The sequence below is a fragment of the Epinephelus lanceolatus genome, chromosome 20, assembly GCF_041903045.1.
Source record: "Epinephelus lanceolatus isolate andai-2023 chromosome 20, ASM4190304v1, whole genome shotgun sequence".
Taxonomy (NCBI): domain Eukaryota; kingdom Metazoa; phylum Chordata; class Actinopteri; order Perciformes; family Serranidae; genus Epinephelus; species Epinephelus lanceolatus.
Window position 1 is genome coordinate 7,803,831 of NC_135753.1, and position 20,639 is coordinate 7,824,469.

General features: G+C 37.0%; 2 protein-coding genes across 3 annotated transcripts; one reads left to right on the forward strand and one right to left on the reverse strand.

The window, feature by feature from the left end:
* Positions 1-1,614: 1,614 nt before the first annotated feature.
* LOC117264524 (uncharacterized) lies at positions 1,615-8,704 on the reverse strand. Of its 2 annotated transcripts, none has more exons than XM_033638547.2 (2): positions 8,586-8,704; positions 1,615-6,088 (listed from the first exon to the last, which is right to left on the reverse strand). In XM_033638547.2, exon 2 carries the CDS (start codon positions 6,086-6,088, stop codon positions 4,949-4,951), a length of 1,140 nt encoding a protein of 379 aa, XP_033494438.1. In that variant the 5' UTR covers positions 8,586-8,704; the 3' UTR covers positions 1,615-4,948. The 2 variants fall into 2 exon arrangements, with proteins under 2 accessions (XP_033494438.1, XP_033494437.1); XM_033638546.2 differs by having other exon boundaries at positions 8,401-8,688.
* A 1,181-nt stretch (positions 8,705-9,885) lies between these two features.
* eif1axb (eukaryotic translation initiation factor 1A X-linked b) lies at positions 9,886-19,847 on the forward strand. Its single transcript, XM_033639410.2, has 7 exons — positions 9,886-10,051; positions 11,752-11,835; positions 14,319-14,422; positions 14,653-14,703; positions 16,497-16,578; positions 17,020-17,111; positions 18,464-19,847. Exons 1-7 carry the CDS (start codon positions 10,036-10,038, stop codon positions 18,467-18,469), a joined length of 435 nt encoding a protein of 144 aa, XP_033495301.1. The 5' UTR covers positions 9,886-10,035; the 3' UTR covers positions 18,470-19,847.
* Positions 19,848-20,639: the final 792 nt, after the last annotated feature.

A 20,639-nucleotide genomic window follows, 5' to 3' on the forward strand; every position in this document is an offset into this window, starting at 1 on the left:
TGTAAAATGCATTCATTTCCGAAAACAATATCTCTGTTTTTCTGAAATAACAACATAATAACCTCATTAATACTTTTTTTCCTCATGTAAATGCATAATGTAAATAAATTGTAATGAGGAGTTTAAATCAGACACTGATTTGGTTCAAAGGGTCCCAAGCGAAAACTTTAAGAGACACATTAATAATAAATTCATCTATCCATTAGTTTCTGGGGGTTCACTGATTTTTTTAAGCCTTTAAAATGTCAAAAATGATGGTAACTTAAATTTTTTGGTATTTTTACTCCATTAACAACCTAAATGATCTTTAAAGATGATAAAAAAATATTTTACATGTGGATCATTTCTTCCAGTTGAGCTAAATAATTTGATGTTTTACTTTTCTAAATCTTTTCTAGCTAAATTTTCTACATCAGGTTTTTGACAAAACATTCTCACCAGTTTAGTAGCTGTTCTGTTCTAGAGCTTTTGATAACATCACATGATCTTCACTGAGTTGTAGAAGCTCAAATTCTATTTTTTTTTTTTTTGCACCCTTTGTTGTTTCATGATAACTGAGCGATATATCAGCTGAAGAAGACGATGCGATACAATCGAAAGCTCCAGAACTGTTGGGAATTTAGTATTACTGTAAGAAAGCACCAATATTTTTTTCTCTTTGTAGTGTCGATGTTTACATGCATGCAGCTTTTTTTTTTTTTCTTTTTAGAAAAATACAACTACCTGGATCACGCTGTTATTTTATTTTCTATCCCATTTAATACAAATACAAATAACATCATGTACTTTACGGACACCTATTATTTTAACTGACTGAAATCAGCTTTCAGAACGTGTTTTGAGATAGTTAATCCATCACAAGGAACATCTGACACACTGTTATTTCAAACAGCCGTAAGTTAGAAAATTCTTTCAGGGTTTTTGTAAGGATATAGTAAGTAAATTTTCAGCATTTAAATGTCTTACAATGATTAGGCTTAATGTTATTTAGTTTACTTAGTTGTGTACTAACATTATCCCAAATGTTTCCAACCACATTCAAACCCAGAGAAATCTGTCATTTTAATCAAGAACAGAGTCTGCGTCATTTGGTCGCTGTCGACTGTCAGTGGCGTCATATTCCCTTTGCGCAAGCGTCAGGGTTGTGGTGGTCTGCAAGAAGCTGACAGAAATGGACTTTTGATCCATTTTACAGTTATTTTGACAGTTCACTTTTTTCTTTTCTTGGTTGTTCTCAATTATATGATTTAACAGGACAAAGGATTTTAGTTATCAGATGTCTGGATCTTTAGTTATCAGAGAAACAAGCTGAGCAAATGTTAGCAGTAGCTCAGCTCCAGCCCCTGCTGTGCCAAACAGCATGTGAGAGACACAGATTTTTAATGAGAAACTGCTTCATTTAGTGTTTTTACTGGTTTAAATTACCTTGTCAGTTTGACTTGGAGAGGAGGAGACCTCTGCAGATAATTCATCTCACAGTAAAAACCTCCTCAGTGATGAACATTTTTGTAATCATTTTGATTGAGAAACTCTTTGTGGCAGAAATTTAGACACTGTATGTTCAAACAAACATTTTTCAAACAACTGAGTTTTGACTGCAGAAAAACAACAAAGTCATGAAGTATGTTTATGTGAAATCAACCCCAGAATACAGAAAAAAAGAGATGAACAAAAACGTGTTCTACTATTTGCAACTTGCATTAAACCAGTTTCTGTGAGGTCTCAGAAGTCCCACGAGCACTTGAATGCACCACACCAGCAGATCTTACATGCTACCTTTTAAGCTGTCGTCCAGCTTTGACAAAAATAAATCAAAATAAGATAAAATAAAATAAAATAATGAAGCCTACATGTTCACTGTGATGGATTAAGCACCTTAGGTTCATTTTTCACAGCTCCCTGAACTGATGTGCTGCTGCATACATGTAGAAAAACTCACATCAACCTTAAAAAACAGCAAAGCAAAGAACGTTTCACAGTAAAACATGAAAAAATACTGGCTTTGTCCTTCGCATGGGTTAGTATAGTGTTTATTTTTGTTATGTCCACCTGCAGATCTGAACACTTCTGAAATCCAACACTTTACACAGGTGATACCTAATGATCATACTGAGATCATCATTTTCCCCTCTACTGGAAGAAACCTGCAGCTGTTAAAAGATGAGAACAAAAAGCTGTGGACAGGAAGTATTTCAGTATAAAATGTTAGAAAATCAGTCTTTAAACCACATTAAGCTGCCTGCATGTAAACATCAACATGTTACATGTTACACTGTCTCAGTTTGCTGTGAACCTGCAGGATCATTTACTTTCATGAACTGGAATATCTCGTGAGTAATGCAGAATATACAGTATTTACACACGCATGCACTGACTCAAACACTAATGAAGAAGACTGAATACAGCATGTAAACCTGCTTCTTTTACAACCTTGGTCTTATTTACATTAGAGCACGAATCGGGGAAAAAAAAACATGTAAATGGCAGCTGTTTTTATAATGATTAAAACATTCTCAGTCATTTTTCAAACAAAAACACCAAAAATGATCTGGTTTCAGCTTTTCCTAAGTCATACTTTTGCTGTTAACTAAATATCTTTGGGTTTGGGACTGTTTATCAAACTCAGTGTAACATTTAAAAACATCACAAGAAACTTAAACAGGCATTTTTCAATATTTCTTGACATTTTGTAGACACAATGACACAGGCAAGTGAGTATCATCGATCTCATCTAACTCAGCAAGAAAGCAAATAAATTTACTTCCCTAATGTCAAACTTTTCATTTAAGGTCCTGTGTGTAAGATTTAGTGCCATCTAGTGGTGAGGATCACACATTGCAACCAGCTGAAACTTCTCCTGGTTAGATTTCCTTCAGTGTTTATTGTTTAGGCGTTCTTTTTTCTGGTCTCTTGCTCTCCAAAACAAACAAACAAACAAACAAACAAACCACAGGCCCCATTTCAGAGAGCAGGATTAGTGAAAACTCTGAGTATGTTAAGACTGAGGTGAGGGAAACTCTGACTTTTCTGTTTCACAAAGCCAGTTCAGTGTAACCCTGAGTTAGTTACTATGGCAACTTACTCCGTGAAGCAAACCTGCTGGCTTCATCTAAGCCTGAAACTTATCGCTCACTGAGCGTGTAGCAGGAAGGAGAGACATGGCGTGTCCTTTTATGAATTAAGTTGTGGACGTTGAGGCACAGTTTATTCAGAGGCTGTTGCATAAGGAGAAGGTGATTAGACCCCGTTTGGATGTCTCCCCGGAGGAGTGTCTATAAGATACCGTATCACCTCACCGTCTATCACTTATCTAACAATCTGTTCCACCCACATATCAAATATTACACATCTTGGATTTGCATTATCATCGGAGCAAATTTTATGCATTGCCCTTTGATTCTTCGGCAACGGCAATTTTCGTTATAACATCAGAGACACTGAACACATCAGCAAAGCAACAGTTTGTCAGGCCATAAGAAAAGTGACTCTGGCACTGAAAAGACTTTTGCCTGTTTTTGTGGTTTTCCCTTGGCATAAATCAGAAAGGATCATCAAAGAGGAATTCCACAGAACTGCAGGTTTGTCAGTGTTAACAGGAAGTCATTTCACAGCAATTCAATTAACCAAAGCCCAATATTCCAAGAACAACGTAAGTACAACTAAAAAAAATTTACCAGTCTGTACAATATATTTGTGTTTGATTTTGAGTTGTTGCTAGGAAATTATATTAAAATATATTAACACTGTTAAGATAAAAAAAAGTTTCTATATTTTCTGTATATTAGACATGTATTATTGTATCATTACATAACATCACTTCACATTACCTATTAACACTCTGCAATAATTCCCCATCACACCTCATGCTGTTAAGTTGCAGCTGTTTGTATCTGATTTTTCTTTTTTTGAAGACATGTTTGAAGTCTTCATTCGCGCTCATTAAAGTTTCCATTTCAGTTGGGATGAAATAAGTGGCTCTCTGCTTTCTGCCACTAAAGATGCAGATGTTATCTGCACTCCAATGATGATGGCTGTTGGTGCTCACAGTGAACGCGCTTCCCTCAGGCTGAACATACTCAGAGTTGATTGAACAAATGCTGATCTGCTGTTCTGGAACCGAAAAGTTTCCCAGCTCAGGCTCAGTCAAATCAGAGATCGGGATTAGGCAGTTTGTTGAGTCTGCTCTCTGAAATAGGGCCCTGGTGATTAAAACTGCTAAAAACACTAAATAAAGCAGTTTTATGTTACAAACAGTGTTTCCTCTGTGCTGAATGACATGTTGAAACAAACAGCCTAAATGGTTTAAACTGGTAAAAATGCTGAATAAAGCAGTTTCACATTACAAATAAGTGGGGGGGGGGGGGGGGGGGGTTCTTAACGCTGCTAATTGCAGAGGGGCTTCTTATTATGGTGACTGAGGCGAAATATGATTGGCCCTATCTAGAGCCAGTGTTTGGTTTGTCCATTCTGGGCTACTGTTGAAACATGGCGGTGCAACATAGCAATCTCCGTGGACAAGGACCTGCTACCTAAGTAGATAGTAGCAGCTCATTCTAAGGTAATGAAAACACATCGTTTCTTATTTTCAGGTAAGAAAACATACTTATTATATTTAATTTCTGCCAATATATCCCATTAAATCCTACACATTGGACCTCTAAATGAAGCTTGTGAGAAAAATGAAACATACCGAAGAGTAGTGATGGCCAAATATACATAAACAAGACCCAGGTTGTGAAAAACAAGTAATTTTCTCGAACTCCAACTGTTCAACATGTGACACTGATGGATGCTAAAGGTAGAAGACTCCACCCAGCTTGAGGCAAATTCTAAAATCACCAAAGTTCAGTCAAAGATGCATAAATGTCAGACAGGTCTGACAGAGAGGTCACTGAGCTTGTGCTGCTTTCGTCATAATACTCATAATACAGACATAAAACAAAACTGATTAGAAGTCAGAATCGTCTGTGACATAGCCGACGTTAGCAGAAGTTTCAAACGTCTGCAGGTTGATCTCACCAGACTCCTTCAGCTGCTCTCTCTTCTTCTTCTTGTCGTGATTCTTGATGTGAACACTCAGACCCCTCTCAGTCATTTCATAGATCTGACACTGGGCACAGTAATAGGGCGACACGCCAACATGCCTGAACTGATCACCCAAATATGACACAAGTGACTTGAAGCCTTTATTACAGATGTTGCAGCGAGGGATGATACCCGGGTGCTCCGTCTCCAGGTGTTTCTTCAGACCCCACCTTGTTCCTTTGTACCCTGTCTTGTCCGTCTCTGCTGAGCAGAGGAGGCAGGTGAACACGGCCTCCTGGTTGGCGTGGCGTTTTGTGTGAGCATCAAGTGCAATCTGGGTGCGAACCGTCTGCTCGCACTTTGTACAGAAGAACGTCTTGTTTCCCTCCATGTGGTGCATGTGTTTTAAATGTACGGCCAAACCTGCGGCTCTCTTGAAGTGTTTTCCGGGCGGTGGGCACAGCGTGCACACCAGTTCTCTTTTATCTGAACTGGAGTCCAGCCCCATCAGTTCTCTGTAGTTCTCTCCGTGCTTCAACACATCCGTGTTGCTAAGAACTTCCAACTTGTTCGCCTCCTTTTTGACAGCCAGCTGCTTCCTCTTTTTCCGCCTCACCTTATCTCTCGGCTTCACTGGCATAGGCAGTTTGGCTGGGCTGGTCATCACAGGTAAAGGAGCTCTGGCACTCTCCCTCACCAAAGGATGTTTAATTATTGGCTTTTTGGTCGGGAGCGATCTGTCCACGGACATTGTGAACTTGTAGCTCTCTCCTTCCTCTTCAGGATTTGAATACTCAATGACGTAAACATCGTCTTCCTCTTCCTCTCCCACAACGACCTCCTCTGCAGGCATCAAGTACTCCACCTCATAGCACTGTGCAGTGTCTTTAACCTTCCCCCCAACATCAGACTGCTCCTCTGCAATGTGTTCATCATCGATTCTCACCACAGATATCTGGTCCATCCCATCTGCAACGTCCCTGTTTCCACTGCCTGACACGGCTGAAGACAAAATCGCTTTTCCTGCAGGCCCACCTCCGATCGCTGGGTGTTCAGAAGACATCTAACAAGAGAAAAACAGATAGAGTCACACTCAACAGAATAAACATTTTTTTTGCTGTAAAACACGTTGAAAATTAAAAAGTTTTTAAGAGTCTTAAAAACAAGGCAGAGTTGAAATTATTAGTCAATCAACTGAAAAATCAACTATTTTGATCATCAATCAATAATTTATTCATCTACCCTATGCAGAAAGAGAAAAATTCCAGCCTCTTAAATGTGTTTATCTTATGGTTTTTTTTATGCCATTTTGAACAACAAATATGAAGATGTCTACTTGACTTTTGGGCCTTTATGATGAGAATTTTTCACTATTTTCTGATATTTTACACACAAAATGACTAGATTACTTATTGAGAAAACAATGTATATTGTTTTTCACAGCATGAAGATGGCAGGTAATGTTGTTTTCTTAATTTTGTACAATAAATTAACAGACAAAATGAACTATGAACACATAAACTGTATGGTGTTTAGTTTCAGGGTTTTTAAAGCAAGTCTAAAATAAAAGCAGTGTATTATTTTTTATCTTTATTCAACTAGTTTTTTCAGTTTACCTGTAATTTTTCAATTGTCAATGTTATTTAGAAGTATCGCTATTTCAAGTATTGTGTTGTTTTTATTTCATATTCGTGTTTTAAATTATTTTAAATAAGATGGAAAGAAAGAGTAATATCCAACATTCTTTCATTTGAAATAATTCTGGCAAAAATATCACTCATGCTAAACACATGCTAAATATAACTAATATGCATTGGTATTCAGATCCTTTACCTAGGTAAAAGTACTAATACCACACTGTAACAATCTCTGTTACAAGTATAAGTTCTGCATTGAAAATGTTGCTTCAGTAAAAGTATAGTCAGTAAAATGTAGCTATAAGTATCTAGCATCGAAATGTCCTTTGTGATTGTTATACTATTATATGTGATCTTATTATATTATACTGACTCATGCATTAATTTAAAAGCAGGATTTACAGTTGTAGTTGGTTAGGGTGGAGCTCAGTTTGAACTATTAATGAACTATTACGAACTATTAATTTCATAATGCGTTAATTAGCTGATTATTTTCTCCATTAATCCATTGATTGTTTAGTTTGTAAAAAAAAACATAGTGGAAAAACAGTGAGAAATATTTGTCATAATGAGCCAAAGCCCAAAGTGTCACATTCACAAAGTTTGTTTTGTCCAGTCTTTAACATTATCACTAATACACCACAATTATCAACATTATAAAAAGGAAAAGTCTGTGAAGCTGGAACCATGAAATGTTTTACACGGAAAAATAAATAAATAATAATAATCAAAAATTAATAATTGCCAATTAATTTTCTGACAATCAACTACTGGAGAAATCAACTAATTGTTTTAGCTGTATGTGTATGACCTGTTGGTGATGATTTAATGTCATCAGAATCAGATTCTATTTAATTGCCACGCAGATTTTCACACACAGAATTTGCTTTGGTGTTTTGGTGCATAGACGAGAAACATTAATATAAAATATGAAAAATAAACAGTAAAGAACATTTTAAACATGCTATTAATTTATTTATTTTATTTCAAATTTACATTTATACGAGACAGACATACAGAAAAAGGTAACAAAGCAAAACATCCATCCATACAGTACATTACCTCACGATTTAATCATTCACTTCATTTCAGTATTATAATGTCTACTTGACCTATACAGAGGGGGGCAAGGTCTTGAGACAAATTTAACTGCAGGGCCTTGCCACAGCTTTCTATTTAAAATAGCATAACATTCAATTTAAAAATATGACCTATGTAACTGTCTACCATGAAAGAGCTAGGCAGGAATGTGCAAAACTACGTTCTTGGAGATGTGCAAAGGCTCACAGTATTACTAATAAACAAATAAATAATAACATAATAAAATTAAAATTGTAAAATAAAAGAAAAAAAATCATTTTAAATAAATTACTAAACAAACAGAAAAATATATAAACTTTTCATACGTTTAATAATGCAATAATCTTAATTTATACAGCAACTAAAGCTGTCAGATAAATGCAGTGTAAAAACAACAACATTTCCCTCTGAAATATAGAGGAGTAAAGTATAATATAGCATGACAAGACAAGACTCAAGCAAAGTACAAGCACCTCAAATATGTAGGCCTACTTAAGTACAGTACTTAAGTAAATGTACTTAGTTACATTTCACCGCAGCTAATATGGTACACAGACAAGCACACATAATGTTCCGTTTTATTGAGTCCAGAGAAAAGCAGCAGCAGTACTACTCGTCCTGCTAAACTCTTAAATGTACTGAATAAATATTTACTCACCATGATCCTGCTGCTGAAGTCGGCCATCACAGCCAAACCTCGTTAGCTGGAGACAAAACTGCAGCTAGCTTAGCAACAAGGCAGCTAACGGGGCTACAAGTTTCCAACCGAAAATTTACTTTATTCTTTTCTTAACTTTGCACCAGTTTGCTATTTATCGGTTAAAATCAAAAGCTGAAACTCACGTTTAAATGTTCAGAGAGAGAGGATATTTAGGCTTTAGTCGGTGCAGGAGGGTAGCCAGGTTTCGATGGGAATCATTTGCTCAGCTCCCCCAAAATGTCCAGCTTCTTTATGGGAAAATATAAACATCAGCAGCGCACCGGGGGAACCTTCGCCCCCTGGTGGCGCGGAGTAATACAGCACTGTACTAACTGGAAAAATACTGTAATATGAAGGGGCTGTTCTTTTTTCCTCCACTCCACTTAATCTATTTGACATTAGTCACCAGTTACTTTGTACCATACGCTTTGTACATTCGGATTATCAATACAAAATAGAAATCAACTAAAACATTATCTTAGAATAAGTTACCCAGCAGAATGTAAAATAATAAACAAACTGAGGTGATGCAAAAACAAACACAAAGAAACACTACCCCCAACATGTTGTATTATGCCGTGTTCTGACTGGGTATGGTAACACCACTTTAGACATACCATAGGTAGACCCGCAGTGCACCATTAAACAAGAAATAACAGTAACAATAAAGAGATTTGTTAATTCATAATTAGAGACCCCAAAGCTACAAATACTTTTTCTTGAGCTGCCCTGAGTGACTGGCAGAAAATGCAGGACCCCTCTGCCAGCTTAAATTAGTTATCAGATTTCTAAAACTTACCTTGTGACATTTGAAAGTTAGAAGTTAAAAGATGACGCTGAAATCCTGGAGTTGAAAAAAGCCATGGTTCTTCACTCTTGTCAATGCTGGTTAGTTGTGCAAATGGTTTATTCTTGTACTCTTGTATTCTTGGCCAAATTTTAAATGACACATGCAGAATAAAGCTATTTTAATGAAATATCACCATGTTAAGCTCAGATTTGTTTTTTGTTTTTTTCTGACGGAAGCATCCGTCACACATGATGTGTCCAAAGACCATTGAAAATTTGAAAATCCAACAATAATATTTGTTTGTAGGGATTGTGGCACTGATGCATGGTGTAATTTTATACCAACATTAATGCATCAATAATTATAGTTCAGTAATACATTATTCTAAAATAAGGCACTCTGCATAATGCATTACTTTTGATAGTTTAAGTTTATTTGGTGCGAATACTTATGCATTTTACTTATATTTTGAATGCGGCACTTTTATTTGTAATGGAGTATTGTCACAGTAAAAGACTACATACTTGTTTTAAGTACTGTTTTTGAGTGTATTTATTTGGCATTTGCAACAACAGGTGATTGTCTCTGTAACAATCACCTATTACAATAAAGCAACGCAGTTTTGAATTCCTTGGCAGGCGCATGCGCAAATCGGCAGAGCGAATGAGCGGTGACTAGCTAGTTTCTCTCGTAGCGTTCAGTCAGTTCAGACCTGTGTTCTCGCTGACTGTTGTACACAGTTATTGTTTAACCGTGAGTCGTTTCTACCGAGCGGGATTAACGTGATCGAGGAGTGAAAGAATATGCCCAAAAATAAAGGTAAGGGACGGAGGGATATGTAAACGTATGTTTCAGTGTTGTTAATTGTCTTGTCGAGCCCGCCGCTACGACACACGCAGTGAAAACGTGACACCGACCAGCTAACGCTTGTTAGCAACACGAATTAGATATATAGACACATAGGTAGATAGTTTATTCATCCGCGCGGGGAAATTCACAAGAATTATAAGTCGTGTACTAGTGTCTGAGTCCAACTTATTCCCTAAACAAGAATTCGGCTGAGATAATGACGAAGTTAGTTCAAGCTAGATAAAGTTGTACAACACTTGGTGCTGCTAGCCAGCTAATAGCTAACGTACTTTGCTGTTTAATACGTTGATAGCTGACACAGCTAACTAGCTAGTTAAACCCCACCCCGGTGTGGCCCGTGACATCTGGGACTTTTATTTCACCCAAGTTAACCCCTGATATCACCAGGTAACCTTGTACTTGATTTTTAAACTCAATTGATTATCAAAATTGAGCGTACCGTCTCAAGTATGTCATTTAGATTAGCGAACTAGCAAGGCAACTTTAACGTTAGCTACTGTTCTTGTCATTCCCTATCTGCTGTAGTGCTCCCAGCTACACTGACAGTGGATGACACTCAGTATTTGAGCCGGTATTCAGGTCCTCGACTAATGTAAAAGTACTAATATCACACTGTAGAAATACTCTGTTACAAATAAAAGCCCTGCATTGGGAATGTCACACAAGTAAAAGTATGTAAGTATAATAAGAGTAATGTAGCCTAATTTTGGTATTATATAGTGTTGAAGTTTTTTCAATGCATATATTAAACGCAGGAAATTATTTCCTTTTCAAATTTTTATTCTTCTCCATATTACTAGTTACTTGTAGTGTTTCAGTTGCTAATGTTATTTTATAGTATCCCAGCTATGTTATGATTTGTTGATGTTTGCATATTATGTTTTTTTATATTGCTTTACTAATAAGGGTAAGTAGACTAATATCTTGGATTAAACGTAATTGCCGCAAAAGATCATCTAATCAGTTGGTTAAAAACACATATGGAAAGTATCTAATGTGCAGTTGTGGAGGAAGTATTTAAAATAATAAATATATGGCAAAAAATGTGTTCCAGAGGTTCTAATACTATTTTCTGTAAAGCTTACAAAGCTTACAATCTGTGTTGCTTAAGTCATAGGATTTTAAATATAAATCTGAACTATGCGAAGATATAAGATTATTCGAATAGTCGATGGGTAGATATTATAGCTGTGCATGTATGTATGCTGAGCAGTTTAATTTATAACAGACATCACATTGTATACACTTCGTATATTTTGTAAAAATCTTTATTTGTAAAGTAACTAAAGCTGTCAGTTAAGTGTAGTGAAGTTAATGGTACAATATTTCCCTCTGAAATGTAGGTGAGTAAAAGCAGAAAGTAACATGGAAAAGACAACACTCAAATAAATGACCTCAATTTTATTCTCTATTACAATACTTGAGTAATTGTACCTTGTTATATTCTACCAATGCTAACACTAGTTTTTAATTGACCATTTCCAGGCAGGTTATCTTTGGAGGTAGTTCGACAACTAGAAATTTACACAAAGAGAAGTAGACTTAACTGGAACTGAAAGCGAACTGATATACACTGCTAGGTCAGTGACAAGAATCCATAAAAAATGAATGGATAACATTGATTGATATCTCCTTGTGCATGTTTATAGGTAAAGGAGGAAAGAATCGGCGACGTGGAAAGAATGAGAATGAGTCTGAGAAGAGAGAGTTGGTGTTCAAAGAGGACGGACAGGGTGAGTACTGGTTCTAGTGGTTTTTTTTGTTTTTTTTTTTGCTGATAGGGGGTCAGAAGAGTCAGCTGCTGCTGACAAAGTTACACCGAAGATAGCTAACAAAAAATCTATCTTTTTTTGCTGGAGGATGTGTACTCAGTTAAACTCTTTATACGCCAAATCCAAGACACAGAATAAACCTGTTTCAAGGTGTCAACTTGAGTTTTGGGCATTTGTGATTAGCATTTTTCCACTATTTTTTGACATTTTATAAACTAATCAAGCAGTTGATTTATAATAAAAAAATAGTTGGCAGACTAATTGATAATAGATACTTGTTGAGAGAGACAATGTTTGGTATTTTTTCTTGAATGATAGAGTTGCATAATGATCAAACTTGGTGTTGTTGATTATCTGTTAGATGTCATGAACAATAACAACAATAACAAGTCAGCAGGTCAGAGTTCATAAGAGCCTCATAAAATAACATTTTTAGGGCCAAGAGAAATAAAACATAAACCCACCAACAAGGATACTGGGTCAAAAACTGATAACTTCAAAAACTGAAATAGACACTGCACAACATTCAGCACACCTTTTGAGAAATATAATTTCAGCAGTGATGTGTGAAGAGAAGGATTTTTCATATGCAACAGACATCCTTATGGAGAGCCTTACTAGATGGTAGCATCAGTTTGCAGTCAACAGCGTTCAAAGCTTTGACTGCAGCACTCAGTGCTGCCAAAATCCCTGTTGGCATGAAAGTGAATGTGTGGAGGAGGCTTTGCCGGTGTAAGAAACACCTTCAGGTAGAATAGGCACAGCTTACTTAATGCACACAGAGTTTTGTCCATTAAAGAATTATAAAAATCACAGAACCTTCTTAGAATATTTATTTATATATTCATGTATCACATTTTTCTGAAAATGTTTAAATAAGATCAACTTTATTGTCCGCAGAGGGAAATTTTGTTTGGGCAGTAGTGCTACACCAAGCTGCAATCAACTTGAAGCAGTACAGACATAATATATACAATGAAAAAAGGAGGATACATAAGTCATAAATCATAAAACCAATATACAAACATCTCTCAAAATCATCTCTTTATGTGTCAGTTGGATGTAGATCACATGTTACTGCATTAAAAATGGAAGTTAAACATTTCAGTCATTATGTGAGACGAAATATAAGGACTTATTTGGATAATTTAGTCAGTTTGGCCTTTTTTTAGTGAGCAGTCCAGATGTCGTGAATAAAAATGTAAATTTAAAAAAAGTTTAAGACCAGGGTTATGCTGCTTCCACTTGTTTTACGCAAACACTCTCCTCCTTTTTCTGTACTGGCCTTTTCTGTACAAGAACTGTAGAACCTTCCTATTCACCAGGGATGCTGAGGCCTCTTCTGTTTCCATTCCTTGGCTTTTTTTTTTGCCCTCATCTTGTTCTTTAATGTAAAATTATATTTCCAGAGTTGAAGGAAAATTTAGTACAATTAGAGTTGTATCAATACTAGCATCAGAAATGCTACAGATACTACCTATAATGCTGCATCAGTTATCGGTGCGTCTGCAAGTCTATGCACCAATCTGTAAGGACATAATTTGGTAATAAACTCTTAAGTTTTTTCCCACCTGGATAAACGGGCTGTTTTCCTAGAAATCAATTCTTCTCAACATCCTACGCAGCAATTTGTTCTCATTAACAAGAGAATTTGGTGATTGGGTGAAATTGGTTAGGGAACCAGGGCAGAGCAATATATTGATATCATGATGTGAGACTAGATGTTGGCTTAAATTTTGGATATTGTAGTATCCTAAGTGTTAACTTTACCTAAATTTAAAGGCTGTATTACAGTAAAGTGATGTCGTTTTCTGAACGTACAGACTGTTCTTTTTTGCCTTTGCCCGCTTAGTCATTATATCCTCATTACTGATGATTTATTTATCAAAAATCTCATTGTGTAAATATTTTGTGAAAGCACCAATAGTTAACCCTACAATATCAATATCAAGGTATTTGGGCAAATATATTGTGGTAATTGATTTTCTCCATGTCGCCTGGCTCTATAGGGGAGGTAGTAAGAGCTGCCCATAAATTTAGTTTCTAGATGTGAGTTGAGACACTCATCTCACTCATTTAATATGTCACCTTTGCTGTGTGATGTAACACCAACATTTGTTTACCCTGAGGCTTAATATGTCTAATGTCACATTTAATAAAAGTTTTATAATTGGCCATTGCATATTTCAGGTGAGGCTGGGTACCTACGCTATTAATCACAGCAATAAATCTTGTTAACTATATATATTGTCTGTCTTAGTCTATATATATATCTAATCTCATTGACCATAAAGTGTTTCTCTATCTGTAAGAACCCACGTCATGTCTTGGTACCCGCCTGTATTATTGGTAGAACAGAAACACCTGAATCTTAATGCAAATGTCTCGATTGCAGTCCCTTATCACTTTGTATTAACCCTCCTCTGCTGTCTTGTGTCTTCCAGAATATGCTCAGGTGATCAAAATGCTGGGGAATGGACGTCTGGAGGCCATGTGCTTTGATGGAACTAAGCGGCTTTGCCACATCAGAGGAAAACTCCGGAAAAAGGTAGGAATGTCCTGAACATCCCCTCGCACCTTTCCGCCGCCCCCCCAGCCAGCACACACAGGAAACCTCCTGGTGTAATGCTGAATCGGCGTGTTCTCAATGGTCAGTTAGCCTGCGTTAATGAGGCAGCATGAACTCAACTGACCGTGTGTGTGAGTGTGAGGGTCACAAAGTTCAATGTGTTTCTGTATGACACGGGGTAATCTATGTTTTATTTTGTTTCCCTCTAGGTTTGGATTAACACATCAGACATCATCTTGGTCGGACTGAGAGATTACCAGGTGTGTTGGTTGCTCACCTATGACACAGATCAGACTGTTAACACAGAGCCGATTCTCACTGTGACACAGCACAGGTCTTCAAGAAAAATAAGCAGCAACATTTCTGTAAAATCCAGCTTTTTAGAAGTTTTTGTTTTCTGACAGGAAGAGTTACTGACATAGATGTCTGAAATTGTAAAGCCTGTTGTATAAAGGTATGACGAACAAGGCAACATGATTATATATTATTTTTTTGACATGGCGTTGCAGATACAAAGGACCCAAAGATATTGAACTCATGCTCTGTTAAGATCTTAACTTTTAAACCAAGTACAAGTGGATATCTGGCCTTGTTTTTACCAGTTAGTATCTCAAATTGAACCATTTCTGACCTGGAGAAAGTTATTAATTCCTTTCTTTTCATCCTGTCCTGATTATTGTAACTGTGTTTGAAGCATATAGTAAGAAAAGATGACGGGTAAAGGTTAGTGGACAAGAGCAGGGTGGTAAAACTCAATCAGGCTAGCGGAGTATAACATTAACAATAGATGGCATTGCCGTGTGAAGTTAAAATATTTTACCCTCTTGCTGTACTCTGCAGCTGACTTTATAACCTGATGTTGCATAGCTCACTCAAACAAGGATAAAACATGGGCGTGGACAACAAGAAGCTAATAATTTTGGAGCAGCAACACCTCATATTATGATTTTTCTTCCAAGATGATACAAGAAATGCTGACAAATAGCAGGCAATCAGCACAGAGCTCGGTGAAATACTAGGATTTTAATGTAAAGTTTGCAATAGAAGATTAAGAGAGGTGTATTTTATGGCTACATGCATCCATTTTAGTATCCCTCTTTTGTTTTACAATTGCTTCTAGACCCCTATTTTAAAGTCTATTTATCCTTTACAAGGTATTACAGGGTTTTAACAATGTAACACAACAGCAAAGCTGTTCTGTAGCCGTCGTAACGTAGCTCTAATATGCGTCGATGTGTGACGTTTTGTTTACCATCAGGTGTGTTGCTTAATTTTCTCCCCTGTGATGTCTCCCTCCATGTACCAGCTGGCTGAAATTATATCTGAATAGAATTTAAATCTGATATGTTAAATATCGACTGGGCAAATTTGGCAAGGATTATTTTTATTATGGGACCTTGAAAAAGTCATGGAAAGGTTTTGAAATTTTATCCATGAAAATGTGTGGGACGCCCCTGGTATTAAATTAAAAACTTCTTACAGTTCCCCAGAAGTCTAGATTTACTACTAAGGGTGACCTCTGCTGTCTGTTTATAATCCACGAAAAATCTGTATTTTCTGTTTAATGTTAGCTTAAAATACTTGAATTATTTTATATATATCCTGCATTATGATATTTTATTGTATTTTAACTTCTCATTTTATATTGTTTTACTTTTTATTGTGTAATTTTATTTCTATCTTTAATTTTGCTCCTTTTTAAGCATTTTTTTTTTACAACATAATTACATTATTATAATGTAGACATAATTTTCTTCAATACTATAGCGCAAAATGGTCAAGACAGTATTATAGATTCTTACATTCAGTGATATGTCTTTGTTCCACAGTCATTGGTGCATGTGTTTATCGAACACCATAGTCAGGATTATGATTTGATTAATAACTGTACATTTACAAATTTCTGGTCCCAATACTTCACTCGTGTAATCAAGTTGGGTCAACTGAAGATAACTACAAAAACCTGTCATCTGGTCTCATCTATTTACCTCCTGTCACTAAAACACTAAAATGTTGTAACCTAACCACTGCGATGCCTCAACTTCTGTTTCAGGACAACAAAGCTGACGTCATTCTCAAGTACAACGCAGATGAGGCTCGGAGTTTGAAAGCATACGGAGAGCTGCCAGAGCATGGTGAGTTAAGCTAGCCCTCCAGCTGCTGGATCCACAACTGTAGTGAGACAAGTCCAGCAATTTATTTACAGTGTTGGTGTGTAAACTGTCTCAAGGTAAATGGTGTGTGTAAACCTGAGACAGATGAGACTGTGACAAAAAAATGAGTATTTACTTAAGTCCATCAAAACCTCAGTGTTCATTTTGTAACAGACTGCTGCTGTATTCTTACATTATTCACCAGTTTAGTAGTGGTGAAAACTGTTAATGAATACATGCAGTTGCTGACTTTTAACAGCAGAGGTCCTCACTTTCCTTACTTGTTTTTATTACCTCTAACACACAGTATTAAATAAGTCATGTCACTTTTAGGTGTCAGTTCATCACAGTGTAGTTGAAACATTATGTTTTTCATGGTGAGTATTTTCTCTCTAACACTGCCCTCCATCTTCCTTCTTGTAGCCAAAATCAACGAGACAGACACCTTCGGGCCTGGAGACGATGATGAGATCCAGTTCGATGACATTGGCGACGATGATGAGGACATTGATGATGTAAGCTCCTCTCAGTTTACATTTAACTTTTCCTGGGTATCATTTTTTTTCAGTGTATTCTTTCCTTTTGCATACTTTTCCAAACTGTTATGACAAAAGAAACCAAAGTCCTGAAATACTAAATGATGTCGAAATTTCGGCCTCAATAAACTGCAGTCTAACATTCACAGAGGGATGATTTAAATCAGTTCCACCTGATGAAAGAATTAGTCTTAAGACTTTTTTTTAATGCTGAGAGAGCACTGGGATTTCATATCCAGCCTTACCTGTGAGTCTTTAGTTCTTCATACTTGGTTGAATAGATGTGGGAAAGGTTCAAATATCTTCTATCTGTAGCTCAAACAATTAGTTGATCAGTCTTTTAGTCAGTCAACAAATATTCATTGTCAGCTATGTTGTTTTTTTGCTGGTTTCAGTCTCTCCAATGTGAATATTTCTCTACACAGACCACATTATTAACATTTATTGACTGTTAAGAACTTAAACTTCCAATTAATTGATGACGTGCAGCTTGGCTTGGGTTAACTTCACAGTTGAACCAATACTGGTAGCATTTTCTGCTCCTTTCTCTCTGAAAAATACCAAAAATGTAATTTAGAACATACTGCCTCCAGCCTGTCAGCCAGTCACCAGGGCATAGCCTCAGAACGCTGTCATGTTTGCCTTAAAGGAAGTGTAGTTAATTGGAGTATTACGAGTAAAGTAGTAGTGTTTTATATTGGGCATTAACCTGGCATTTACATGCATAATGATGAAAAAATAGACTTGAGGTGTAAATGCTTCAGGTCGCAGTTAAGCCCATGAGACGCAGCTGAGACACAAACCTGCACAGAGCCGGTGCAGACAGCTGCATAGATTCAAATAAGAACCTGCGGTCAGACACGGGACTTGTTGCCCTGGACAGGTTTGCAGTTTGCATTACAAATATTCCAGCAAGCCTTGTCCGTGTCCAATTTTGAAAAATGTAACAATAGTTGCAACCGCTTTTGGCTCACCATTGCCTTGACTGTGTGACTTGAACAAGCTGAAAATGTGACATTGTTCTGCTCTGTCTCTTTCTAAGTTACTCTTACCCAGATTATCTCTCAGGTATCGAAATTTGGCACCAATTGATTCAATGTGATTTGGTATTCAGTAGTATCAGTGTTATTCAGTTGGTACCCATGACAGTGCTGAGTTAGGTACCCAACTCTACTTGCAGCCCTTCTCCTAACACAATTAAAGCTGAATAACTGTCCTCAGAGGTCTAAACTGAATGCAGAAACTCTAATAATTTTACTTTAGAGCACAAAAGAACATTTTTAAAGTGCAGCACAAAAGTTGAAATAAATCTGTTTTCTCTCTCTTTCCAGATCTAAAGTCCTGCCACTGGACAGAGAAGGTGGGATTTTCCTAGAGATGCTCCGATTGGGATATTTTCAGCCGATACACGCACCGATAATGATTATTTTTATTAAGATCAGCCTATGCCAATCCAATATAGTTTATTAATATACAGTATGTTTCAATTTATTCCAGTTTGTTAACCATCAGTAGACGTCTCTGTTGTTTTTTGAGAACTTAAAGTGCATTTCACATAAGGGGGGGAAAAACGACACCAGTACTCTTAGTTAATTGTTGACATAAATGAATTTGAGATGCTGCTTTAGTGTGACTGTCTGAGTTATCAGTCGTAGAACTGGAGGGCAATGCAGCAGGCTGCCTGGTGACTGAATGATAACACAGTCAGTTTGCCTTCATGCAGCTGGATTGGAGAATCAGGAGTAGGCTGATCACCAGCATCATATTTAGGTTGAATATCTGGAGCATTTCTAGATTTTCACCTTTTTGCTTCTAACGTCAACAAAATGGCAAATTTGCCATCACCGAGGTTTTCATTACTCTTTTTATTTTTTCCATATTATCCAAGAAACACTCACTGGCTATACAGGGGAGGCTCAGGCCAATACCATGACTGCAAAATATCTCATGCGTCATCCTTTTAAAAATGTATTTATATTGATTTCACACTATGTGGAATTAGCAACAAGTACAGAATCTCTGGATTCGTCAATAAAAAAGATAAACCAGTTTGTCTTTTTCTTTTGGCAGTCTGTATCATTGTAGCCTGTAAGACAGTTCATACACTTTTAGACAGTTTAAAAGCTGTTTATCGAGGACCGAACAAAGATAATAACACTTGGCTCTGTATCTTTTTGTTGACGTCATATTCCACTGACATCGATGGTATTATAGTGAACTATTTGCTTGTTTTGGATTGAACCATGGCCCGAATGAAGGTGATCCCTCTCCCCTGACATCGAAAAGAAGAATCGAAATGTATTTTTCTATTGTTTCCCTTATTTGTGTTTTCTGTCTGTTTGTGTTTCCATGTTCTTCGCTGCTCGTTCTGTGGCTTCAACACACTGTCACAGTCTCTCTAGACCAGCGGTTCCCAAACCTTTCCACCACTGACACACACACACACCAATAAAACCTCAGATTAGAGCTGTAACTCTTTCACGTTCTGTGAACCTCTATAGAAAATCAAATAACAGATATACAGAAGTTTATTTCCTTCTTCAGCCCCCTCTGGAAACTGCCCCATGTTCCCTGAGGGGGGCCAGCACCTCAGTTTGGGAGCCACTGCTCTGGACCTCGTGGGGCCTGTTGTTGTTGTTGCTGTAACTCTGAATTAATAAAAAAAATGTACTATGATGTTTGAAGGCTGGGTTTCCAATAAAGATCTTAACTCCACTGACCTGGCATAGTGATTTTTGGAGTGCTACACGCACTTCCTGTGCCGGTCTGAAGGTGGCGAGATTGAGCTGAGGTACAAGGAGGTCTCTGATGAAACAGCTACATGCCTTTCAGAGAAACATCCAAGGCTGCTGGGTGTTGACAGTGCACAATATGTCTGTCCTGATACTATTTCTGTCATTAGAGGGAAGACTGAAAAAACTTTACTGGCTGATGTGTCTTTGAGCAAAGTGCTGAATCCCCTCTGGCTCCAGAGTGACTGCTTTACAGCTGAGTGTTATCCCTGACCTGTCTGTTTCTGTGTGCTGTGACTTTATCTTCTCCTATAATGGCATGAGAATTACGTTTTAGATCATATGTCATCTAGTTTTCTTCACCAAAACATGCTCCTTTTTTCTTGATTCTCCCATCACATGAGATGTTCAAAGTTTTTGGCAAGTTCTTATGCCCAATTGGGGAAATGCAGTTGAGTTTACGTTAAAAACTGCACATCAGTTTTGTCTGAGATTGGTGGTAAAATGCCAAGTGTTGATATTAATTGTTATCAAAACCACCCCATTTTAGTGTTCAAAGTTAAGAGAAGCAAATTAAGGGGTACTACGCCCATTTTCAAAATTCATGTGTTATTTTAATGGTGTAAGACAGTCCAAAAATATTAGTAAAAATGAACAACTCCCTTCCAAACCCAAAAACTAGAGTGTTAAAACCCAAATGTGTGATGTCATATGGTATAAAGTCTGGAGCTGCTCCACAGACAGTGAATGGTGAAAGATGTTCTAGCACCCAGGG